The following is a 27,849-nucleotide window of genomic DNA, read 5'->3' on the forward strand; positions in this document are numbered from 1 at the left end:
GATCTGCCTATTGGGGGGGTGCTGCCTTATATACAGGATCTGCCTATTGGGGGGAGGGTGCTGCCTTATATACAGGATCTGGCTATGGGGGGGTGCTGCCTTATATACAGGATCTGCCTATTGGGGGGTGCTGCCTTATATATAGGATCTGGCTATGGGGGGGTGCTGCCTTATATACAGGATCTGCCTATAGGGGGAGTGCTGCCTTATATACAGGCTCTGCCTATTGGGGAGGGTGCCGCCTTATATACAGGATCTGCCTTTTGGGGGGGTGCTGCCTTATATACAGTATGTGGCTATGGGGGGCGCTGCCTTATATACAGGATCTGGCTATGGGGGGTGCTGCCTTATATACAGGATCTGCCTATTAGGGGGTGCTGCCTAATATACAGGATCTGCCTATTGGGGGGTGCTGCCTTATATATAGGATCTGGCTATGGGGGGTGCTGCCTTATATACAGGATCTGCCTATTGGGGGGGTGCTGCCTTATATACAGGATCTGCCTAATGGGGGGAGGGTGCTGCCTTATATACAGGATCTGCCTATTGGGGGGTGCTGCCTTATATACATGATCAGCCTATTGGAGGGATGCTGCCTTATATACAGGATCTTCCTATTGGGGGGGTGCTGCCTTATATACAGGATCTGGCTATGGGGGGGTGCTGCCTTATATACAGGATCTGCCTATTGGGGGGGGTGCTGCCTTATATATAGCATCTGGCTATGGGGGGTGCTGCCTTATATACAGGATCTGCCTATTGGGGGGGTGCTGCCTTATATATAGCATCTGGCTATGGGGGTGCTGCCTTATATACAGGATCTGCCTATTGGGGGGGTGCTGCCTTTTATATAGGATCTGGCTATGGGGGGTGCTGCCTTATATACACGATCAGCCTATAGGGGGGGTGCTGCCTTATATACAGGATCTGCCTATTGGGGAGGGTGCCGCCTTATATACAGGATATGCCTTTTGGGGGGGTGCTGCCTTATATTCAGTATGTGGCTCTGGGGGGGCGCTGCCTTGTATACAGGATCTGGCTATGGGGGGTGCTGCCTTATATACAGGATCTGCCTATTGGGGGGGTGCTGCCTTATATACAGGATCTGCATATTGGGGGGGGTGCTGCCTTATATATAGGATCTGGCTATGGGGGGTGCTGCCTTATATACAGGATCTGCCTATTGGGGGGGTGCTGCCTTATATACAGGATCTGCCTATTGGGGGGAGGGTGCTGCCTTATATACAGGATCTGGCTATGGGGGGGTGCTGCCTTATATACAGGATCTGCCTATTGGGGGGTGCTGCCTTATATATAGGATCTGGCTATGGGGGGGTGCTGCCTTATATACAGGATCTGCCTATAGGGGGGTGCTGCCTTATATACAGGATCTGCCTATTGGGGAGGGTGCCGCCTTATATACAGGATCTGCCTTTTGGGGGGGTGCTGCCTTATATACAGTATGTGGCTATGGGGGGCGCTGCCTTATATACAGGATCTGGCTATGGGGGGTGCTGCCTTATATACAGGATCTGCCTATTAGGGGGTGCTGCCTAATATACAGGATCTGCCTATTGGGGGGGGTCCTGCCTTATATATAGGATCTGGCTATGGGGGGTGCTGCCTTATATACAGGATCTGCCTATTGGGGGGGTGCTGCCTTATATACAGGATCTGCCTAATGGGGGGAGGGTGCTGCCTTATATACAGGATCTGGCTATGGGGGGTGCTGCCTTATATACAGGATCTGCCTATTGGGGGATGCTGCCTTATATACAGGATGTGGTTATGGGGGGGCGCTGCCTTATATACAGGATCTGCCTATTGGGGGGTGCTGCCTTATATGCATGATCTGCCTATTTGGGGGATGCTGCCTTATATACAGGATCTGCCTATTGGGGGGTGCTGCCTTATATACAGGATCTGCATATTGGGGGGGTGCTGCCTTATATATAGGATCTGGCTATGGGGGGTGCTGCCTTATATACAGGATCTGCCTATTGGGGGGGTGCTGCCTTATATACAGGATCTGCCTATTGGGGGGAGGGTGCTGCCTTATATACAGGATCTGGCTATGGGGGGGTGCTGCCTTATATACAGGATCTGCCTATTGGGGGGTGCTGCCTTATATATAGGATCTGGCTATGGGGGGCTGCTGCCTTATATACAGGATCTGCCTATAGGGGGGGTGCTGCCTTATATACAGGATCTGCCTATTGGGGAGGGTGCCGCCTTATATACAGGATCTGCCTTTTGGGGGGGTGCTGCCTTATATACAGTATGTGGCTATGGGGGGCGCTGCCTTATATACAGGATCTGGCTATGGGGGGTGCTGCCTTATATACAGGATCTGCCTATTAGGGGGTGCTGCCTAATATACAGGATCTGCCTATTGGGGGGGTGCTGCCTTATATATAGGATCTGGCTATGGGGGGTGCTGCCTTATATACAGGATCTGCCTATTGGGGGGGTGCTGCCTTATATACAGGATCTGCCTAATGGGGGGAGGGTGCTGCCTTATATACAGGATCTGGCTATGGGGGGTGCTGCCTTATATACAGGATCTGCCTATTGGGGGATGCTGCCTTATATACAGGATGTGGTTATGGGGGGGCGCTGCCTTATATACAGGATCTGCCTATTGGGGGGTGCTGCCTTATATGCATGATCTGCCTATTTGGGGGATGCTGCCTTATATATAGGATCTGCCTATGGGGGGTGCTGCCTTATATACAGGATCTGCCTATGGGGGTGCTGCCTTATATACAGGATCTGCCTATGGGGGTGCTGCCTTATATACAGGATCTGCCTATGGGGGTGCTGCCTTATATACAGGATCTACCTATAGGGGGTGCTGCCTTATATACAGGATCTGCCTATGGGGGGGCTGCCTTATACTACAGGATCTGCCTATGGGAGGGTGCTGCCTTATACTACAGGATCTGCCTATGGGGGTGCTGCTTAATATTACAGGGTCTACCTATGGGGGTACTGTCTTATGCTACAGGGTCTGCCTATGGGGTGCTGCCTTATACTACAGGGTCTGCCTATGGGGTGCTGCCTTATACTACAGGGTCTGCCTATGGGGTACTGTCTCATACTACAGGGTCTGCCGATAGGGGTGCTGTCTTATACTACAGGGTCTGCCAATGGGGAAGCTGCTTTATACAACAGGGTCTGCCTATAGGGGTGCTGCCTTGTACTATATTGAGGACTATCTGGCAAATTATACTGTATGGAGGTTATCTATGGGGCCATCATACAGTGTGGGGATTACAGTGAGGGGGCCAACCTACAGTGTAGGAACCATCAAACAGTTTGGAGGCTAAGGGGTCAGTATACTGTGTGGGTGGTACTATACAGTTAGGGGTCATTATACTGTGTATAGGGGAGCTGTTCAGTGGGGAGACTCAGGACATTATTAAATGTAAAGTGGGCACTTATTGTTATAGGGGAACTCAGGTTACCGTGACTATCAAAGGGGCACACAGGGCAATATTACTTTCTAGGGGGCAAAATGTGGGCACTGTTTTCTAGGGCACTTGCACCCGGCATTACTTTAGAGGGTACAGAGAGCCACACAGCAGGTGCAGTAATAGGGACACATATGGCAGCAGCGGCTCAGTTTTGGGGTATCAGGTGCAGTAAAAGGGACACATATGGCAGCAGCGGCTCAGTATTGGGGTATCAGGTGCAGTAATAGGGACACATACGGCAGCAGCGGCTCAGTATTGGTGTATCAGGTGCAGTAATAGGGACACATAAGGCAGCAGCGGCTCAGTATTGGGGTATCAGGTGCAGTAATAGGGACACACGGCAGCAGCGGCTCAGTATAGGGGTATCAGGGGCAGTAATAGGGTCACATACGGCAGCAGCGGCTCAGTATTGGAGTATCAGCAGGATAAGGAGTTTGTGCAGGTTGGGAATAGATGGTGTTGGGGCTGGAATATTAGAAGTGAAACGTGTCTTTGTTGTAATCTCTGCAGACGAGTCCTAGCTGGAAGAAGTTGTCATGTCGGTCTGGACCAGATGGAAAAGACGTGAAAAATGAACGATTCCATCATAAAGGACATCAGCGGGAAGACATTATCTGTAACTGTGCTATGATCTCTTACATGTTCTGCAGGGCTGGTATCTACCACTGACCATTTGGCGGTAATATCCATGTTGGTCTTTATATAGAGATTATCTTTAATAATAGCGCGGGTCATCTGCTGAGGTTCTCCACTATTAGAGCACGTCACCCAGTTATAATCAAGGTTACCTGGTTAGGGGCCCACTCAGAAGCTTTGCCCCCCCCCCCAAACCAAAACCCTAGCTACGCCTCTGACATACAGTACATATTTACCAAACAACTAATCCCCGACGCCCTCGATCGCCTTAAATAAAAAAAATAATAAACCATCACAAATACTCCTTGTTCCAATATAATCTATTTAATAATGAGTGTCCCACGACGATCTCCAGTCTAGAGCTGTCACATCGAGAGATGTGACCACTCTACATGGGCTCCGGTATACAGTGACACCGGTGTAGTGACAGGAGGTATCCTCCCACACTGTATCACTCCACCGCCAGGAGAGATCACCAAAGTTCATCCTGTCACTTGCGGCAGCGCTGCGTGGGAAAATTCTCACGCAGCTGTAGTGCCGTAACGTGAGAGCACGAACTCCGATGAACTTCACTGCGGGAGTATTAACTCCGGTCAGTGTATCATCGGAGGCCCCTGTACAGTGGTCACATCTCCTGATGTGACAGCTCTACACAGGAGATCGTCATGGGACAGTCATTATTAAATGGTTTACATCAAAACAGGGAGTATTTGTGTTTATTTTTTTTATTGCAGGAGATCGAGGGCGTCGCAGGAATTAGGTGTATAATAAATATGGGAAACTGTGGTGTTTTCTTTCATTAAAATACTTTATTCTGGCTTTTTCTTTATCATGTAACAACTATAACTTTAGTTATGGATAGGTGTCTTATTGATGCCTATCCATTACTAAGCCGTGGGCTTGATGTCACCTTACAATACAAAGGTGACATCAACCCCACAACTATTACCCCATGTAATAATTATAGGGGATAACTCAGGAGACTCTTTGCGTGGACCAAGACAACTACAGGACACAGTTTTATAAGTGGTAAAGTCTATATTATCACACGGTGATTCAAACAGGTGCAGAGAGAAACTGAAGTCCACAACACTTGGTGTAAATATTAAACGCAGCTTAGCAGTCTATAGGAAACTTCAGCGCAAAATGCAATCACGCAGAAAGTCTATGAAGCAGTTATTCTTAAGGATACTTGACACGAATAAATCCTTGTCTTAGTCCAAACAAAGATAGATAAGCTTATAAGGCAGTTCAAATAATATCCCAGCTCAACCAGGGAGGCCCGGTCAACAGTCTCAGGCTTTTGCAGAGCCGCAAACGCTTACATGTCCAGCAAATGCAGATGGAAGTAAATACGAGCAGCAGACGAAGGAGGACCACCGGAACTGGTGCACACAGCAGGAACCCAGAGCAGAGCAGCAGGACCACCATACAGGTCCACAGGAGCAGGCACACAGCCAGGGAGTAACCAGAGGTCAGGAGCCAGATGCAAGGCAGAACACTCCAGCACAGACCGAAGGCCAGGGTGGAGCTCTACAGCAGGAAGACACAGTGCACATGAGACCAAAGACGCCACTCCGGAAAAGGGCAGCAATGCACAAAAGGTAAAAAATGTTCAGAGTCCTGACACCCCACTTGCCACCAGTACAGGGCAAGTGGGAAGGTAGAGGCTAAGTGCCGGAATTGCGGCATCTTAGAGATGCGCCATTTCTGGGGCGGCTGAGAGCTGGTGTTTGTAGCTGGGGGGGCAATATCCATGGCCCCTTCCTAGGCTATTAATATCAGCCCGCAGGGACTGCATAGCCTTTTCCAGTTATTAATTAATGGAGGACCCCACATCATTTTTTGGGGGGCTCCCCTATTTTAATAGCCAGTAAAGGCTAAGTATACAGTTGTGAGCTGATATTAATAGCCTGGGAAGCTCCATGGGTATGGCCCCCTTCCCAGGATATAAACATCGGCCCCCCAGTCCCTGGCTTTCCCTCTCTGGTTTGGAAATTGCACGGGAGCCCATGTCATTTTGTTTTCAATTTTTTTTTCAATTAAACATATTGCATTTATCCATCATCTATACATATATCTTTCTATCTGTGTGTGTAAACATTATTGTTCAAAGGAGTATGTAAAAGAAGGGGTTGGACTAGGAAATGACATCACAATTTTTTTTTGTTAAATAATATATATATATATATATTTTTTTTTTAACTCAAGCAAATTTTTATTAAGAATATCAGCACAATTTACATATTATATTCTTGTTTTCAATACAAACTTTCCCCCCTAACCAAACCCCATCATTCCCAACTTTTCCCGCCCCCACCCAAGAAGACAGCCCATCTCTTCCAATATCACTACCATCAATAATACTGAATGGATATCATCCCATGTAGGACCGCAGACCTCTTATTCTGTTCTTACCAAGTCAGGCCCTAGACTCTCCCATCCCACCTATCTACCTATCCCATTTCTAGCCACGAAGACCACAGTTTATTCAAACATTTCTATTTTCCCTCTTTTCTTATAGATCCCTTTTTCCAATGTCAGACCCTGCTTCACATATTGGAGAAATTATCTTCTTAAATAATATATCTGTATTTAGCTTACAAAAACGAATACAAATCCGCATGAAAAAAACACATGAAAATCCGCATCAAAAACACGTGGTTTTTCAACTGCGTTTTCTGCCGAGAGGAAGAATCCGTGCAGAAAATTTCAAAGGCAAATCCGCAGCATGTGCACATTCCAAAATATCCCCAAAAGGTTTATCTAATCCTGAACTTGTCAACTCCAAAAATAAGCCCTAATACGACTTTGTTCATTAACTAATTAACATTACACCTTTGGAGTGCAGTGATGTACTGACCTAGACTAAACTATGTTTATGTTACCTAAAGCTCCTCATAGAGAAGCCACCATCGATGTAGCAGAGATGATGACATATTTGGTGTTTCTGTTGCATATGGGGCTATGGGAGAAGAAAAAAAAAATGCAATACTGGAGCACAAATTATTTTGCAAGTACCATAGTCATTTCCATGCAGTAAAAAAATGATGATGCACAGTGCCCTTAATTGACCGCTGTCACAGGGGGTCTGTATTTGGTAGCCTGGCAGCTCTTAATAGGGCTTCCACAGACAGGCTTCGTGCTAGCCACTCCACTTTGTGCTAGCCACATCCAAGTGTGGCATAAATTATGACCGAAATGCGTGTCAGCTTATAGCACAACAGTTGAAAGATGTGCTTTTTTCATTAAATCTGTGCAAAACGCCAGTCCTAATTAATCAGGCCTAATGTTGCAATTTTTTTTTCATCCTCACCCTAAAAGAATCCACAAAAAGGTTATCTAAACCTGAACTTGTCAAAATAAGCCCCCAAGCGACTTTGTTCATTAACTAATTAATTAACCTTACGACTTTTGTAATGCAGTGATGTCCTGCCCAGAAAACTTATATGTTTAAGTTACATAAAACCCTTCGTAGAGGAGCCACCATCGATGTAGTAGAGATGATGACACTTTTGGAGCTTGTGTTGCATATGTGGCTATGGGAGAAGAAAAAAAATTGGGCATTACTGGAGCTCAAATTATTTTGCAAGTACCACAGCCATATCTATGCAGTATAAAATAATGATGTGCGCTCATTTGACCGGTGTCACAGGAGGGTCAGTATTTGGTAGGCTGGCAGCACTCAATAGGGCTTCCACAGACAGGCTTTGTGCTTGCCACCCCATCTAGAAGACCCCATGGGGTTTCCAGGCCTTCCCCATTTAACCCTTGAACAAGGATCTGGACTTGAGCAGGAGCCCATGGAAGGGGTTCAAGGAGTCGCTTCTAAATAATGGAGCAAGCTGGCAGAGGATGGTCAAAAAGATGTATCAATACTAGTGATGAGCGAATATACTCGTTGCTCGGGTTTTCCCGAGCACACTCGGGTAGTCTCCGAGTATTTATGACTGCTAGATTTAGTTTTCATCACCTCAGCTGAATGATTTACGGCTACTAGCCAGCTTGAATACATGTGGGGATTCCCTAGAACCAACACATACCAAGTGATAAAGCCTTCCTAATACCCTGTCTGATGACAAATGCACACTGCAATGTTTGGAGGATAGGGGTGGTTGTTTTTATCAAGTAGTTTGCACTCGTGCCGCACCTAGCCTTTATCAGTGGAGGCCTGCTGCATCCTGCTAAGTGTGCATTTGTCATCAGACAGGGTATTAGGAAGGCTTTATCACTTGGTATGTGTTTTTTCTGAGTTTTTTTCTATGTTAGCTGTTTTATGATATTAGTGGTAGGACCCGCATTATTATGGGGACCCTTGACGTTGGGTTGCGGGCTTACGTTGTTTTGGCCAAAATAATAAACCAATACCTCATATAGTGTATGTGTTTATCATATGCATACATTTTTTTGCACTATATCATATCCTTTTTTGCAGGATGTGGCCAGGCCTTTTTATGTTGGTTAGGTTTTTTTTTTTTTTTTTGGGGGGGGCGTCTGTCACCGTGTGCTGCATATTATAGTGCTGGGCAGCCCGCCTGTTAATACAAGGGGCGTCATTAATAGGTTGCATACCAGACACTGTGCACCACACCTATCAGTGTGACTGGCGTCCTATGTGAGTCATATCAATGTGCATTTTTTCTACTAGGCAGCCAACCCCTGCAATGTTTGGAGGATAGGGGTGGTTGTTTTTATCAAGTAGTTTGCACTCGTGCCGCACCTAGCCTTTATCAGTGGAGGCCTGCTGCATCCTGCTAAGTGTGCATTTGTCATCAGACAGGGTATTAGGAAGGCTTTATCACTTGGTATGTGTTTTTTCTGAGTTTTTTTCTATGTTAGCTGTTTTATGATATTAGTGGTAGGACCCGCATTATTATGGGGACCCTTGACGTTGGGTTGCGGGCTTACGTTGTTTTGGCCAAAATAATAAACCAATACCTCATATAGTGTATGTGTTTATCATATGCATACATTTTTTTGCACTATATCATATCCTTTTTTGCAGGATGTGGCCAGGCCTTTTTATGTTGGTTAGGTTTTTTTTTTTGGGGGGGCGTCTGTCACCGTGTGCTGCATATTATAGTGCTGGGCAGCCCGCCTGTTAATACAAGGGGCGTCATTAATAGGTTGCATACCAGACACTGTGCACCACACTTATCAGTGTGACTGGCGTCCTATGTGAGTCATATCAATGTGCATTTTTTCTACTAGGCAGCCAACCCCTGCAATGTTTGGAGGATAGGGGTGGTTGTTTTTATCAAGTAGTTTGCACTCGTGCCGCACCTAGCCTTTATCAGTGGAGGCCTGCTGCATCCTGCTAAGTGTGCATTTGTCATCAGACAGGGTATTAGGAAGGCTTTATCACTTGGTATGTGTTTTTTCTGAGTTTTTTTCTATGTTAGCTGATTCCCTAGAACCAGGCAACCCCCACATGTACTCAGGCTGGCTAATAGCTGTAAATCATTCAGCTGAGGTGATGACAACTAAATCTCCGAACACTAACAAATACTCGGAGATCACCTGAGTGTGCTCGGGAAAACCAGAGCAACGAGTAAACTCGCACATGACTAATCAATAAAAAGAAGTCAGGAACAGAAGCGTCACGCAGAAGAATATTCTAAACACAGGCCAAAATCAGAAATAAAAATAAGCTGGGAAGTGGCATAGAAACACATGTGAACCCAAGTAAGGGAAGCTATAACTGGCCACTAGTGTTGAGCATTCCGATACTGCAAATATCGGGTATCGGCCGATATTCGCTGTATCGGAATTCCGATACAGAGTTCCGATATTTTTGTGATATCGGAAATCGGAATCGGAAGTTCCTATAAGTTCCCAGGCATGTGCGGTGCGTATGGTTCCCAGGGTCTGGAGGAGAGGAGACTCTCCTTCAGGCCCTGGGATCCATATTCATGTAAAAAATAAAGAATAAAAATAAAAAATATGGATATACTCACCCCTCCGACGGACCCGGACCTCAGCCGTGCAACCGGCAGCCTCCGTTCCTAAGAATGCAGTGAGTGTAGGACCTGCGATGACGTCGCGGCTTGTGATTGGTTGCATGAGCGGTCACATGAGCGGTCACGTGACCAATCACAAGCCGCGACGTCATCGAAGGTCCTTCACTCTGCATTCTTAAGAACGGAGGCAGACGCTTGCAGCGGTGACAGCCAGGGGCCGTCCGAGGGTGAGTGTATCCATATTTTTTATTTTTATTCTTTACTAGCTGTACTACCCGGCTTCGCCCGGGTTAATGACTGCTGTTAGCAAAATAGAATGTGTTAACAAAAATTTATTCTGCACACAAAAACCACAAAACAAATAGATAGAAATGTAATTATTAAAAGGCAAAAACTAAGCTAATAGAAGAATTTCACAACATATATTAGCTTTGTTATACTGAGAATGTCTTTGTTGCCTATATTAACCAATCAGAGCTCAGATTAATTAACTGTAGCAAAATAGAAGCTGAGCTGTGATTGGTTGCTATTGGCAGCCTGATAAATCCCCAGCCAACAGTAAGCCCACCCCCTGGCAGTATATATTAGCTCACACATACACATAATAGACAGGTCATGTGACTGACAGCTGCCGTATTTCCTATATGGTACATTTGTTGCTCTTGTAGTTTGTCTGCTTATTAATCAGATTTTTATTTTTGAAGGACAATACCAGACTTGTGTGTGTTTCAGGGCGAGTTTCATGTATCAAGTTGTGTGTGTTGAGTTGCGTGTGGCGACATGCATGTAGTGACTTTTGTGAGATGAGTTTTGTGTGGCGACATGCGTGTAGCAACATTTTGTGTGTCGAGTTGCATGTGACAGGTTAGTATAGTAAGTTGTGTGCAGCAAGTTTTGAGCATGGCGAGTTTTGCGCGTGGCGAGTTTCATGTGTGGTGCGTTTTGAGTATGTGCAAGTTTTGTGTGAGTCAACTTTTGCATGTGGTGCAACTTTTGTACATGTGGCAATTTTTCTGTGTGTGCAAGTTTTGCATGAGGTGAGTATTCCATGAGGTGAGTTTTGCGTGTGGCGAGTTTTGCGTGAGCCTAGTTTTGCATATGGCGAGTTTTGCATGTAGCGAGTTTTGCGTGTGGCGAGTTTTGAGTGGTGACTTTTGTGTTTCGACTTTTATGTGGCGAGGTTGGTGTATGTGTGGTGAAATGTGCGCTGAGGGTCGTATATGTGTTCAAGCACGTGGTAGTGTGTGGCGCATTTTGTGTTTGTGTCGGGGCCCCACCTTAGCAACTGTACGGTATATACTCTTTGGCGCCATCGCTCTCATTCTTTAAGTCCCCATTGTTCACATCTGGCAGCTGTCAATTTTTCTCCAACACTTTTCCCTTCACTTTTTCCCAATTATGTAGACAGGGGCAAAATTGTTTGGTGAATTGGAACGCGCGGGGTTAAAATTTCACCTCACAACATAGCCTATGACGCTCTCGGGGTCCAGACGTGTGACTGTGCAAAATTTTGTGGCTGTAGCTGTGACGGTGCAGATGCCAATCCCGGACATACACACATACATACATACATACATACATACATACATACATACACACATTCAGCTTTATATATTAGATATACCTGTATGTAATCTCCTGTATATAGTATATACCTGTGTGTCATCTCACCTATATATAGTATATATGTGTGTCATCTCCTCCTGTATATAGTATATACCTGTATGTCATCTCCTCCTATACATAGCATATACCTGTATGTCATCTCCTCCTGTATATACTATATACTGTACCTGTAGGTAATCTGCTCCTGTATATAGTATATACCTGTGTGTCATCTCATCCTGTATGTAGTATGTTCCTGTATGTCATCTCCTCCTCTATATAGTATATACCTGTGTGTCATCTCTCCTGTATATAGTATATATCTGTGTGTCATCTCCTGTATATAGTATATACCTGTGTGTCATCTCCCCTGTAAATAGTATATACCTGTGTGTCATCTCCTCCTGTATATAGTATATATCTGTATGTCATCTCCTCCTGTATTAGCCCTCGTTCACACGTTATTTGGTCAGTATTTTTACCTCAGTATTTGTAAGCTAAATTGGCAGCCTGATAAATCCCCAGCCAACAGTAAGCCCACCCCCTGGCAGTATATATTAGCTCACACATACACATAATAGACTGGTCATGTGACTGACAGCTGCCGGATTCCTATATGGTACATTTGTTGCTCTTGTAGTTTTTCAGCTTATTAATCGGATTTTTATTTTTGAAGGATAATACCAGACTTGTGTGTGTTTTAGGGCGGGTTTCGTGTGTCAAGTTGTGTGTGTTGAGTTGCGTGTGGCGACATGCATGTAGCGACTTTTGTGAGATGAGTTTTGTGTGGCGACATGCGTGTAGCAACTTTTTGTGTGTCGAGTTGCATGTGACAGGTTAGTGTAGCAAGTTGTGTGCAGCAAGTTTTGCGCATGGCGAGTTTTGCGCGTGGCGAGTTTTATGTGTGGTGCCTTTTGAGTATGTGCAAGTTTTGTGTGAGGCAACTTTTGCATGTGTTGCAACTTTTGTGCATGTGGCAATTTTTCCGCGTGTGCAAGTTTTGCGTGTGGCGAGTTTTCCATGAGGTGAGTTTTGCACGTGTGGTGAGTTTTGCATGTGGAGAGTTTTGCGCGTGGCGAGTTTTGAGCGGCGACTTTTGTGTTTCGACTTTTATGTGGCGAGGTTGGTGTATGTGTGGTGAAATGTGCGCTGAGGGTCGTATATGTGTTCGAGCACGTGGTAGTGTGTGGCGCATTTTGTGTGTGTGTTCATATCCCCGTGGTGGTGTGGTGATTATCTAATGTCGGGGCCCCACCTTAGCAACTGTACAGTATATACTCTTTGGCGCTATCGCTGTCATTCTTTAAGTCCCCTTTGTTCACATCTGGCAGCTGTTAATTTGCCTCCAACACTTTTCCTTTCACTTTTTCCCCATTATGTAGATAGGGGCAAAATTGTTTGGTGAATTGGAAAGAGCGGGGTTAAAATTTCACCTTACAACATAGCTTTGACGCTCTCGGGGTCCAGACGTGTGACTGTGCAAAATTTTGTGCCTGTAGCTGCGACGCCTCCAACACTTTTGCTTTCACTTTTTCCCCATTATGTAGATAGGGGCAAAATTGTTTGGTGAATTGGAAAGCGCGGGGTTAAAATTTCACCTCACAACATAGCCTATGACGCTCTCGGGGTCCAGACGTGTGACTGTGCAAAATGTTGTGCCTGTAGCTGCGACGCATCCAACACTTTTCCTTTCACTTTTTCCCCATTATGTAGATAGGGGCAAAATTGTTTGGTGAATTGGAAAGCGCGGGGTTAAAATTTCACCTCACAACATAGCCTATGACGCTCTCGGGGTCCAGACGTGTGACTGTGCAAAATTTTGTGGCTGTAGCTGCGACGGTTCAGATGCCAATCCCGGACATACATACATACATACATACATACACACACACACACATTCAGCTTTATATATTAGATTTTTTACATGAATATGGATCCCAGGGCCTGAATGAGAGTTTCCTCTCCTTCAGACCCTGGGAACCATCCAGGATCACTTCCGATATTTGTGTCCCATTGACTTGTATTGGTATCGGGTATCGGTATCGGCGATATCCGCAATTTTTTGGATATCGGCCGATCCAATCCGATACCTTCAAATATCGGAAGGTATCGCTCAACACTACTGGCCACTAGAGGAAGGAAGCTATGTGTCTAAATATTGTAAGCCACATCAAAGGCTCATAAAAAACAGTTAATTAGAAGACCAATTCAGGAATAAGCCACCAAGCTCCCGACCTGAACGGCACTGCTAGTCCCAGAATATGAACCTAAACTGCTGTCCTGTCGCCCATGTTGTAGTCATCTGGCTGTATGGTTGATGATTGTTTGAAAAAAAAGTTGAGCTCTACCATAAGTCCTGTGTAGCATTGAGTAAATATGTTCGGATTACTTCTTATTCGGCAAGCTATAGTGCTTACCGAATAAGATGCAGCGGGAACCCTGTGATATTTTTGTGATATCGGAAATCGAAGTTCCTATAAGTTCCCAGGCATGTGCGGTGCGTATGGTTCCCAGGGTCTGGAGGAGAGGAGACTCTCCTTCAGGCCCTGGGATCCATATTCATGTAAAAAATAAAGAATAAAAATAAAAAATATGGATATACTCACCCCTCCGACGGACCCGGACCTCAGCCGTGCAATCGGCAGCCTCCGTTCCTAAGAATGCAGTGAGTGTAGGACCTGCAATGACGTCGCGGCTTGTGATTGGTTGCGTGAGCGGTCACATGAGCGGTCACGTGACCAATCACAAGCCGCAACGTCATCGAAGGTCCTTCACTCTGCATTCTTAGGAACGGAGGCAGACGCTTGCAGCGGTGACAGCCAGGGGCCGTCCGAGGGTGAGTATATCCATATTTTTTATTTTTATTCTTTATTTTTTACATGAATATGGATCCCAGGGCCTGAACGAGAGTTTCCTCTCCTTCAGACCCTGGGAACCATCCAGGATCACTTCCGATATTTGTGTCCCATTGACTTGTATTGGTATCGGGTACCGGTATCGGCGATATCCGCAATTTTTTGGATATCGGCCGATCCAATCCGATACCGATACTTTCAAATATCGGAAGGTATCGCTCAACACTACTGGCCACTAGAGGAAGGAAGCTAGGTGTCTAAATATTGTAAGCCACATCAAAGGCTCATAAAAAACAGTTAATTAGAAGACCAATTCAGGAATAAGCCACCAAGCTCCCTACCTGAACGGCACTGCTAGTCCCAGAATATGAACCTAAACTGCTGTCCTGTCGCCCATGTTGTAGTCATCTGGATGTATGGTTGATGGTTGTTTGAAAAAAAAAAGTTGAGCTCTACCATAAGTCCTGTGTAGCATTGAGTAAATATGTTTGGATTACTTCTTATTCGGCAAGCTATAGTGCTTACCGAATAAGATGCAGCGGGAACCCGGCCTCCTGGATTGCGCTGGCCGATCAGCTGATTGGCACCGCAGCTGCATGTGTCGTGGCTGTGTCATTGTCACAGCACAGTAGATATGAAGATCACTGCACACGTACAAGTTGAAGGTATGCTTAGGGTGGAAATTTTATTTATAGTGGTTTTTTGGAGAAAGCGACTGGTAAGCGTTGACGTTTCGGCTAGTATATAGCCTTGGTCACAACGTCGCTAAAATATGAAGAGTCTCTCTTGATTTGAGAAATGGTGATGTAGAGCAAGGAAATTTATTATCCCTGACAATTTGGTTGATTGTCATATATCATAGGATATTCTTTGCCAATGGTTGGTAGGGATGAGGATGGCAAATCTGTGCCAGGGGCCCTGGTGGTATGTATGAAGGCTTGTTTGTCCAATGATGTGGCGTCCAGACCCCAGTGGGCGTAGTACTACAAGGCCCAGTGTTTATCCGGCAATAAATCCATAGGTGGCGCAGCGGTGTGAGGCTGACACTCCCGTGTCTAAGCTGAGACACGGGAGTGTCAGCCTCACACCGCTGCGCCACCTATGGATTTATTGCCGGACAAACACTGGGCCTTGTAGTACTACGCCCACTGGGGTCTGGACGCCACATCATTGGACAAACAAGCCTTCATACATACCACCAGGGCCCCTGGCACAGATTTGCCATCCTCATCCCTACCAACCATTGGCAAAGAATATCCTATGATATATGACAATCAACCAAATTGTCAGGGATAATAAATTTCCTTGCTCTACATCACCATTTCTCAAATCAAGAGAGACTCTTCATATTTTAGCGACGTTGTGACCAAGGCTATATACTAGCCGAAACGTCAACGCTTACCAGTCGCTTTCTCCAAAAAACCACTATAAATAAAATTTCCACCCTAAGCATACCTTCAACTTGTACGTGTGCAGTGATCTTCATATCTAGTATATTCGGAACTTTGTGCTCCTTTCACTAGCACCGTCACTTCCAAATTTGTCGTGTGCGAGCCATCATAGCTTCATTGTCACAGCACATGCATGGAGAGCCTGTTTGTTGGCCGGCACGATCCAGGAAGCTGGGTTCCCTCTGCAGCTTATTCAGTAAGCAATATAGCTTACTGAATAAGAGGGAACCCAAACATATTCGCTCAACTCTAAGTCCTGTGTCATGCCAACCATAAAGGCTCCTGAGACCATTCATGTGTGGGGGCTTTTCATCCATGGAGTGGCCTCCCTCACAATTTGCCTATGAACACTGCCATGAATAAAGAATGGATGTAAACATCCTCTAAGAGCAAATTTTCCCAACCATCCAGAATCAATTTGGTGATGAACGATGCTTTTTCCAGCATGATGTGAAGGCAAAAGCAATAACTAAGTGATTCACTGAACAAAACATTGCCAATTAGGGTCCATGGCGAATAACCTTTCCCTATCTCAATCCCACCTGTGGTCAGTCCTCAAAAAGCAGGTGGACAAACAAAAACACAGAAACTGTGATAAACTCCAAGCAGTAATTAGACAAGGATAAATTGCTATCAGTCAGGATATGGCCAAGAATCTGTGAGAGCAAATTGCAGAAGTCTGGAAAAATAAGGGTCAACTCTGTAAATATTGAGTCTTTACATAAACTTAATGTTTTTGTTAATAAAATGTAAAAAAACCCAAATAGTTATAATTGTACTTAAGTAACGATAAAAACACTGAAGCAGAAATGTTGTGAAAACGAAAATTTTGTCAGTCTAAAAACGTTTGGCCATGACAGTACAGCACAACAATTTGTGGATATTGTGGCTAAAAGATGAGATGACCTAATAAATTGACAGGGCCCTGGTTCAGTGGCCAGGTCAGTATTCCAAGGTCCCTGGATGGGAGCCATGAAAACTGCCTTTTCTTTGCTGGAGTCTGCGGCTCCTCTTTTTATTAGCCGGCCTGGCTGAAAAAAAGGAAAAAAGGATACAGTGGATAAAGGAGATGATTCATTTTAATAAAACATATAAAAACAACTGCGTAAAGAAAACATTTCACAAATATTAAAATCACATTTCCCCACTTAGCAATGTGACTTGAATTTTGATCAAGAGTTACTGTATGGGTGTGCAGAGTGGAGATACATTTTGGATGACAGTGCAGTCTGGCCAGCAGTGATTAGACGCTGGCCAGATGCAGTTTAGAGAGTTGTTGCACAGTGTTTTTCTCCCTGTGTACCTTGTTTGTTTTTTATCAAAACATGACTTCTGTGAATATTCACTTGGAGCATGAAAATGTTTTATCTCCTGTGTGGGGTTTTTGATCGCCACTAAGATTTGGTTTCTCAACAACAGTTTTTTTACGGCAATATGAACATGAAAATGGCTTCTTCAATCGGTGAGTTCTTTGATGTGTAAGAAAAGAAAAGTGGATTTACACTAAAAAGTTTCCTACGTTTAGAAAATGACTTTGCCATTATGTGAATTCTCTAATGAGAAACAAAGGAAGATATTGTTTAAAACATTTCCCACAATGTGAACAGGAAAACTACTTCTCTTTTGTGTGAGTTTTTTGATGATTGACAAGATATGATTTCCAATTGAAAGCTTTTCCACATTCTAAACATGAAAATGGCTTCTCCCCTAAGTGTATTTTCTGATGCGCAATAAGATTTGATTTGTGGCTAAAACACTTCTCACATTCTGAACATTTTAAGGGCTTCTCCTCTGTGTGATTTCTCTTATGTTTACTGAGACTCGAATTATCGGTAAAACATTTTCCACATGCCGAACATGAAAAAGGTTTCACCCCTGTGTGTCTTCTCTGATGTCGGACAAGGTATGCATTCTGGTAAAAACATTTCCCACATTCTGAACATGAAAATGGCTTTTCCCCTGTGTGACATCTCTCATGTTTATGAAGGTTTGATTTAATTGTGAAACATTTTCCACATTCTGAGCACGAAAATGGCTTCTCCCCTGTGTGAATTTTCTGATGCACAATAATATCTGATTTGTGACCAAAACTTTTTCCACATTCTGAACATGAAAATGGCTTCTCCCCTGTGTGATTTCTCTCATGTTTACCAAGACTTGATTTACTTATAAAACATTTTCCACATTCCAAACATGAAAATGGCTTCTCCCCTGTGTGAATTCTCTGATGCCTAAGAAGAGATGAATGGTGGCTAAAACATTTACTACATTCTGAACATGGAAATGGCCTCTCCCCAGTGTGTGTTCTCTCATGTCTCACAAGATTTGATTTAATTGTAAAACGTCTGCCACATTCTGGACATGAAAATGGCTTCTCCCCTGTGTGAATTTTCTGATGCACAATAATATCTGATTTGTGGCTAAAACATTTCCCACATTCTGAACATGAAAATGGTTTCTCTCCTGTGTGAATTCTTTCATGTTTACCAAGCTTTGATTTATCTGTAAAACATTTTCCACATTCCGAACATGAAAATGGCTTCTCTCCTGTGTGAATTCTCTGATGCGTAAGAAGTTGTGATTTCTGACCAAAACATTTTCCACATTCTGAACATGAAAAGGGCTTTTCCTCTGTGTGATTTTTCTTATGTTCATTGAGACTCGATTTATCAGTAAAACATTTTCCACACTCTAAACATGAAAAAGGCTTCACCCCTGTATGTCTTCTCAGATGTCGGACAAGATATGTATGCTCTTGAAAACATTTCCCACACTGTGAACATAAAAATGGCTTCTCTCCTGTGTGAATTCTCTGATGCCTAACAAGATCTGAATGATGGATAAAGCATTTTCTACATTCTGAACACGGAAATGGCCTATCCCCGATGTGAATTCTCTCATGTTTTGTAAGATTTGATTTAATTGCAAAACATCTGCCACATTCAGAACATGAAAATGGCTTCTCCCCTGAGTGAATTTTGTGATGTGTAATAAGATTTGATTTGCGGTCAAAACATTTTCCACATTCTGAACATGAAAATGGCTTTTCCCCTGTGTGACATCTCTCATGTTTACGAAGGTTTGATTTAATTGTAAAACATTTTCCGCATTCCGAACATGAAAATGGCTTCTCCCTTGTGTGAATTCTCTGATGTCTAACAAGATCTGCATGCTGGTTAAAACATTTACTACATTCTGAACATGAAAGTGGACTTTCTCCTTTGCAAATTTTTTGATGTTCAATACTCCTTTGGTTATGATTATTTTGATTAACAGTATGTAATGAATTAGTAGACAGGACTTGTTGAAAATAATCAGAAGACAAATCTTTGCTTTGAAGGGTTGACGGTATAGCTGGAATGAATAAATTAATTTCATGCACATCTTCTATCATACCGCCATAATCTGTTATAAAATCTGAAGATATCAGATGTCCATCTGAGGTTCTAGTATAGTCTTCTGCCAAGAAAAAAATATTACTTTTTTAAATTCTAGGACCCAAAAAATTATAATTTGTTAAATAACATTTCTAAATTAGCAAATTTCCTATTAATACCTGACCTAAGGCCCCACCTACATTGGACGAAAATGCCCTGAACTCAGCAATTTGGGCAAGACAAACTATCCATTTACAGTATATGAACAGAAGATATTGAGTTTCCAATTATTTTGTTCTCCTGGAAGATAACCCACCAGAGATGTCTGTTAGAGACTTGATTTCAGAAATGAAATGAACTGTATGGTGAAGTTATCTAAGGCTGGTTTCACATTTGCGGTTGTGTCCGCAGCGTTTCTACCGCATATATCCGCATGCGTTGTGTATTCCTATATTTAACATTAGGGATGCATGCGTTTTTAATTTTTCGCGTTTGATGACGCATACATCGTTTGCGACTTGGCACGGAAATGCAACATGTAGTAATTTTTAGAGGCGTCAATTTGTCGCCTGGAAACGCATGCGGTCGATTGAGCAAGGATTGCGGCAAAAAAAAACCGCATTGCTGTCTATATGAACGCATGAGTTTACAAGCACATGCGTTTGCTTGCGTTCGTGAACGCATGCGTTTCAATAGAGAAAAACATGTCTAGACACTGATAAGCCACCCCCCACATACAAGGTGATAAAGGGAGGGAGTGGACATTTGCAGGTCACTCTCAGCAGACACTGAAGCAGACAAGACACAGGCTACATCTTGGAGGAAAACAAGACCCTGAACAATGTGAGTATATCCTAGCCAATGCCTTTATTTTCTATTTTCTGTCTCTACATGTCCGAATTTCTTGCATTTCTTTCTTTCTGCATGCATCAGAATGTCTTCTGCTTCTTCTTCTTCTGATGAGGAGTTTCGTCCTGGGCAGTCGGAAGTCAAGCATGTCAGTGAGGTGTGTACTTGCCTTGTCAGATTGGTAAGTATTCACTGTCACATCTACACATGTGACAATTTGAATTTTTCATTTTTTTAGAGCTCTTCTTCAACTGCGGCACAAACTGGGCAGGAGCAGTGGACTCAAGGTCGGGTGGAAAGACGGCAGCGGATACGTATACAAGGCTGACTGTTTACTGTATCCTCAGTCTAATATTCTTGAATCTTCTTTTCTTTCCATTCCTATTTCTTAACTTTTTTCTTCTGGAATCCTTTTGTATGTTGACTTTCCTATTCATGCCATTTCTCAGCATCTTTTTTCTTTTTTTACCTTATGTTAATTCACTAAACTTTAATGACTTTATTTAATTTTTAGGTTCCACAACGTGATGATGACCTAAATTGAAAATTACCTCCTCATCCCTCATCTCCCTGGTCCAGGAGCGAGTCCCATTGTGGGACACCTGGGATCCACTGCACTCAAACAACGTCACGATCCGGCGCCTATGGAATGAGGTGGCCAAAGAGATGTGGGATGGCTGGGACAACGCCCCGACTCGGGTCCGAAATGCATTTGGTAAGTATTGCACTGCAGTGTGAAGCAGCAGAGACCTTGGCCGTGCTCACACAACTGCGTGTGATGAAAGAAACTCAGGAGTTTCTCTCATCACACACAGTTGTGTGAGCAGGGCCAAAAGTCCATTTTCTGACCTTTTTTTTTTTTTTTACCAGTGGCCAAAGTCAAAACACGTTGGCATTCGATGAAGGTCCGCTTCAACAAGGACCTGCGTCAAGAGAGCCGTGTTCCCAGTGGTTCAGGAGCAAGGATCAGAAAATACAAATACCATCGCGTTCTGGCATTTTTAAGACCAGTCCTTGCCCAGAGAACGTAAGTATTATTCCCTTGCATTAGGTTGTATTGTATTGCCATAATCTGTATATTTCTATTCCACAGGATTTTGCGTCTGGTTAATTTTTGGTATTAATTTTCTTTTTCCTTTTTTCACAGCACATGGAGCACAACTGTTGGCCCAGGTTCTGGAGCGGTCCTTCATCCGACAGCCACGGACCCGTCCCAGCCATCCAGCAGCAAGTGGGCCTTCCACACTAACTGGAGACCAGGGAGCTGGTCCATCAGGTCTTCCCCTTTCGCAGTCCTCTTCCACTGCCCCTTTTTTTGGGGGCTCCTCCCGGCAGCGGCAGAGGGCATCAGACAGGTCACTCATGCCCGAGTTTTTGCACTTGAGCTCGGTTTTACATGACGCATTCAAGGCTTTGAGTGACCGAATGGATCTTTCACATAACCTCTTGAATGCACGTATCCAGGAGGTCACCAAAAGCCTTGACCAAGTGAAAGCCGACCTCCAGAGGCCAGCACATCATTTTTTTAACCAAATTGAGCAGGGCATGTCGGAACACCTTACTCCTGATCTCCAGCTGAGTGTCATGCTGGCCTGCAATGCTGCTTACATGCAGGCTATGCAGCAGAGTCGGTATTTCCAGCAGACAGTGTCGGCATATCCACCTGTGCCTTCACTGTCACGATTAACCTCAATGCCGACCTCTGCTGCATACCGATGCACGGCCACCTCAATTGCTAGCACTGCCGGACACCACTACAGCACCACCACCATGCCGAGTGCAGTTGGACATCCCACCGCCACCACCATGACAACTGCAGCTCCTGCTTGGACCTCCTCCACTGACACCTTGATGCAGCAGGACCCTGGCATGGCCTTCCGTACCGCCACCACCATGATGCAGCAGGACCCTGGCATGGCCTTCCGTACCGCCACCACCACGATGCAGCAGGACCCTGGCATGGCCTTCCGTACCGCCACCACCACGATGCAGCAGGACCCTGGCATGGCCTTCCGTACCGCCACCACCACGATGCAGCAGGACCCTCTACGAGCACTATGGACTCTGGCATGGCTGCACACTCTACGAGCGCTATGGACTCTGGCATGGCTGCACGCTCTACAAGCACTATGGACTCTGGCATGGCTGCATGCTCTATGAGCACTATGGACTCTGGCATGGCTGCACGCTCTACGAGCACTATGGACTCTGGCATGGCTGCACGCTCTACGAGCACCATGGACTCTGGCATGGCTGCATGCTCTATGAGCACTATGGACTCTGGCATGGCTGCACGCTCTACGAGCACTATGGACTCTGGCATGGCTGCACGCTCTACGAGCACTATGGACTCTGGCATGATGCAGCCGGACCCTGACAGGTCACCCACTACTACACCACGCCATATGAGCCCACCAAGGCTTCCCAGAACCCGGCAAACCCAAAAAAACAAACAAAAAAAACAAAACAGAGGACTCTTAGTATTCCTCCCCCATCCCCATCCCCGAACTTCCAGACCCTACTAGTTTCATTGCCCCTTCTCCTGCCACCTCTGCGTCGTCCACCGTTAGCCAGGTCTCAGTGCTTCACACCCCCCGTTTACATCACTCTACCCCAAGCCGGCGCAGTTAAATAAATATTTTGGTTGTTAAAAAATACAAAGTTTTTTTGCCCCAATTATGTTTGGTTTATTGTGTCTTTCGCCGCCGGCAACACACACCGTGCGCCAAATAAGAAACTTCGCCACACACTTTATTTTTTTGAAACATCATATCTCAAGTAGTTATATAAAAAAAAAAGACTGCAGTTTTGTGTGTCTTTAGTATAGAGATATGAGGTGGGCCAAAAAATGTATACTTGTATTATCTCCATAATCAATTCTTTCTACTTTGTCTGTGACTAGTGTTGCAGTCAAAAGAGAAAATGGCGGACATACAGTGCAGACCTCTACTGAACAGGTCAGGTGTCAAAAAACTCATTCGTTAGGACACCTGACCTGGTGAGTAGAGAACTTCCTTGTATAACCTCCATTTTCTCTTCTGTGTACATAATCTATTACACACAAATTGAAGTGACGATGGTGATCACACATGGCATATCTATGCTCACCTGCACAGGTTTCAGAAGTAGTGAATTCATGAGGCTGTTATATGTGTATCATGAATTCATTATTTCTGACACCTGACTTGATGAGTATAGATCTCTTTAGAGTGACAGTCATTGTCTCTTCAGTCTGTGTCCAATGGATACAGCAGAACAGAATCAGGACGCAATGACGTCAACAAGCTTACCAATAAAGCAACATGTCTGCCATAACACTAGCAGTATGTGGCCAGTGTTTTATATCAGTATTTGTAAGCCAAAACAAGGAGTGGAACAATTAGAAGTAAATTATGATATTAACATAATAACTAGCACCTCTGCCTTTATCACCCACTCCTGGTTTTGGATTACAAATACTGATATTAAATACAGACCAAATACTGCTAGTTTTAGGACAGCCTTGGTTTGTAGAGGAAATACATAGGAGACACGGTCAACACAACCAAAAATAAAGTTTATTAATGAGAAATATTATTATCATTGCAGAAAATTACTGGTACAGATCGAATTACAACAGGACATTTACACAACATTGTTCTGCCATGGCACACGTCCAATATCTGAATCAAAAAAGGCAGCAAATTGGTCCCGCATGTGACCAACTGCTGCAGTTGACCGCAGCGGGTGATGCTGGAAATCGGGCAGTGGGTGTGCAACTGGTTCATCCAGTTCAATGTTGGGTTGCTCCTTAGCCATTATATAATTGTGCAGAACCACACCGGCTTTGACCACCTCGTCGACTGTTTCCACTTTTAGATTTATGGCTGATGCAAGAATGCGCCATTTAGAGACCAGAATGCCAAAGGTACACTCTACTGTTCTTCAGGCCCTGGTCAGTCTGTAGTTAAAGATCCTTCTAGTGTGGTTCAAGTCCCGACTGGAATAGGGCTTCAGTAGGTTTTCACACATCTGAAAGGCCTCATCCCCAACCATAACAAATGGCATCGGTGGACCTTGAGTGTTGGGGAGAGGATGTGGCGGGGGAAAATTGAAATTTTTGCCATACACACGGGGGCTCATATCCGAGTTCTTGAAAATCTGGGAATCGTTGCCACGGCCAAAAGCTCCAATGTCCACGGCGATGAAACGACAGTTCGCATCAGCTATTGCCATGAGCACAACAGAAAAATATTTTTTATAGTTGAAATACTCCGATCCTGTTCTGGCAGGTTTGATAATGCGGATGTGCTTTCCATCCACCGCTCCTAAACAGTTGGGGAAATCACACACACTCCAGAATTTTTCCGAAATTTCAAGCCACATGTCGACGGTGGGTAGGGGTATAAACTCATCCCGGAGTACATTCCACAAAGCCCGACAGGTGTCCGCAACTATTCCGGACAGGGTGGATATTTCAAGCCAGTATTGGAAGTGGAGGGATGATAAACTCTCTCCGGTTGCCAGAAATCTGTAAGAAAAAGAAACCCCCAAAAAATTACAAACTATTCTATTTATGGTGTGGTTACGCTAAAGAAAGGAAAATACCCAAAACATACATGTCAGAAAACACAAAATTTGGACTGTCATTGTTTTAGATTTGGAACGTACCTTAATGTAACCAGCAGACGTTCCTCCGGTGGAATCGCTCTACGGAGCTGGGTGTCCTGTCTCCATATGGCTCCTTGGACACGAGCAAGCAAATCCCGGAACGAGTCTTGCGACTTCTTTGTATATTCATGGAATTTCTCCGGGTTGGCATTAAGCTCGCCATACAGCGTGTGATAGGCTCCACGGCTCTCACGTAGTTCGATAATGGGGTGTCTCCAAAAACGCCTACGTTGTCTCCTTCTCCATCTTTCGCGATTTCTGTCTTGCTCCCAAGCTAAAGCACAGCTTGATGCTTAAATCCAGGTTGAAATAAAAGCTCTCCATGCGAAGATCCATCATGACACAGGATACAGGAGCAAAATCTGAAGATTCCAGCTGTTCAGGGGTCTATATAAAGAAATCCCATAATACACGCCCTCTGTAGTCCCATTGGCGGTGTCTGGTTATCTTGATTTTTCTCTTGTGAAATTTCTCATCATGCGCACCAAAACCGCAAACTCATGAAAAAAACGCATATAAACGCGTACAAACGCGGCTTTTTTTTAACCGCATACGGTAACGCATGCGTCTAAAAAACGCCGCGTTTGTACGTGTTTATATGCATTTTTTCCACCACTTGCGTATGCGGATTAAATGCTGCGGATTTAAACGCTAATGTGAAACTAGCCTAAGAAGTGTGAGCACTAACAACAAAACAAATCACTATCCAACAGTAGATCTCAGAGCAAGGACTTGGGTACATCATGATGTTAGGCCACCATGCTTTTCAGCTCTGATTTCCGACTTTTTGCTGAAGCCAGGATTGTTTCAAGTTTCAGTGTGGCCAGCACTTATACCAGATAAGCATTTTAGCTACACATAGCAGGGTTGACTATTGAAGCCAGTAAAAAAAGAATGTTTTTAAAAATATTTTAAAAAGTATAAAAAAAAGTTTAAAAATTAAAAAAAATACATATTTGGTATCGCTGCATTCAGAATTGTCTAATCTATCAATATACAAAAAGAACTGATCGGTAAATGGCGTAACGTGAAAAAAATTAAAACGCCAGAATTAAGTTTTTATGTCTCTGCAACATTGCATTAAAATGCAATAATGGGCACCAAAATGGTATCAATAAAATCAACAGCTTGGCACGCAAAAAATAAGTCCTCACCCAGCCACAGATCATGAAAAATGGCAATTTTTTTTAACCACCTAAATAAAAAATAACCTATACACGTCTTGTATCTGCAAACTCATAATGACCTGGAGAATCATAATGGCAGGTCAGTTTTAGCATTTAGTGAACATGGTAAAAAAACAAAACAATTTTGAAACTGCACTTTTTTTTGCAATTTCTCTGCACTTTGAATTTTTTCCTGTTTTCCAATAAACTATATGGCAAAATCAATGGTGTCATTCAAAAGTACAACTCTTCCCACAAAAAACAAGCTGCAACATGGCCTTATCGACAGCAAAATAAAGTAAAAATTTATGGCTCTGGGAAGAAGGGGAGCAAAAAACAAAGACTCAAAACCAAAAAAAAACAAGGTGGTGAAGGGGATAAAAGCAGTCTTCCACTCATCTCCCTCCTTAATCATAGTAAGATTATAGGCCCCCCTGATATCCAATTTGGAAAACCATTTTGCCCCAATAATTTGATTCAACAAATCAGGAATGAGTGGGAGGGGATATGGGTCCAGGATACCGTTTTAACTCACGTAAATCTAAACAGGGACGCAGGCCCAATCTTTTTTTTTTTTTTTTAAACTAAGAAAAACCCTGTTGCTACAGGCGAAGATGGGGGTATTATATGTATTATATGTCATTTGGCAAGAGATATAGTCTTTCAAGGTCTGTCTCTCAGGACCTTACAGATTATATAATCTGGTTTTATGAACTTGCTTCCATGTGCAAAGAACAATCATATAAACGCCTCAAAATCAGAGAGGAAAGATGGAATGTTTTTAGTGGAAATATTAGAGATAACAGCAGCTAGGCAATTATTCTTGCAAAAATCACTTAAATTAATTATCTCACTGGCCTGCCAGTCTATGACCGATTTATACATAGTGTGAGGCAGTGACCCCATTACAGATAGGGGGCGCTGTATGTTCTCTCCGGAATGTGCATGGAAGCGTAGTGATAGTGAGGCCATGAGGGCGTACTGCAGACACAGGTGTCGCTGTAATTAGAATAGTGAAGCAGTGACTGATTAAAAGCCCTGTAGTAGAGGGGGAGGTGTGTCAGTGTTGACTTGGAAGCAGACAGAGAAGTTGTCTGCAGAGCTCTTTGTGTGTGCAGCAACACAGGGGCAAAAGGAACTGACACCCTGCGTCTTGGGCTGTCTTGTGTTTACCCGGCTGCAATCCGGAGGATAAAGGGTGCAGTGCACTGAGTGAGTACAGAGACTTGATACCGGCATGTGGTCACGCAGGGAATCTGGACAGATGGAAGTCCAGCCTGTGTAGGGACTACAAAGTAAAGCCGGTTACCATGTATTACTAATGGACTGTATGAAGAAGCCGTATAACGTATAGACTGTGTGAAGTAACACAATAAAGGAACATTTTGTTTGGACTTGTTTGGGTCAATGCCGTTTCACTGCGTATGTTCCTACCGCTGCATCAGATATGGTGGAGAATGCGGGCATGTGAACTAAGGCATACCCAGAGACAGAGAGTACTGTAGATCGTTGTGAAAGTCTGCTGGAGAAATGGAGGAGCTTTTGGAGCAGGTTGTGCTCAATCAGCAAAGGCTTCAGCAAGAGATGCTGCAGTTTCAGCTTTCACAGCAAGAAGTTCTGCAGTGGCAGGAGCTGCAGTGGCAGCAACAGCAAAAGGCGCTACAGTGGAAGCTAGCAGAGCTTCAGCATGTTAAAATGGAAACCCCTAAAGTGAGGGGTGAAAACCAAAGTCCTGAAGAGACCCCAAAGGTAAGGGGCGATCATTGGGTGTACCAGTGGTCCTATGTAGAGACTCGGTCTGCCAGGTCGCAAGCAAATGACTTA

The 27,849-nt window shown here is 44.2% G+C and overlaps 3 protein-coding genes across 4 annotated transcripts in view; 1 reads left to right on the forward strand and 2 right to left on the reverse strand.

The window, feature by feature from the left end:
* The window catches only part of LOC143767362 (uncharacterized), a 461,494-nt gene that overhangs the window by 216,875 nt on the left and 216,770 nt on the right, over positions 1-27,849 (forward strand). The window lies entirely within an intron of this gene.
* LOC143767385 (uncharacterized) overlaps positions 1-27,849 on the reverse strand; it is a 266,024-nt gene that overhangs the window by 172,157 nt on the left and 66,018 nt on the right. The window lies entirely within an intron of this gene.
* Positions 17,051-27,849, reverse strand: part of LOC143767348 (uncharacterized) — a 156,704-nt gene continuing 145,905 nt past the window's right edge. For both annotated transcript variants that reach the window (XM_077255598.1, XM_077255599.1), the window contains exon 7: positions 17,051-19,442. In XM_077255598.1, the coding sequence (XP_077111713.1) occupies positions 17,596-19,442 (1,847 nt within the window). In that variant the 3' untranslated portion in view covers positions 17,051-17,595. The remainder of the gene's footprint in view (positions 19,443-27,849) is intronic.

This window comes from Ranitomeya variabilis, chromosome 4 (assembly GCF_051348905.1).
Source record: "Ranitomeya variabilis isolate aRanVar5 chromosome 4, aRanVar5.hap1, whole genome shotgun sequence".
Lineage (NCBI taxonomy): Eukaryota > Metazoa > Chordata > Amphibia > Anura > Dendrobatidae > Ranitomeya > Ranitomeya variabilis.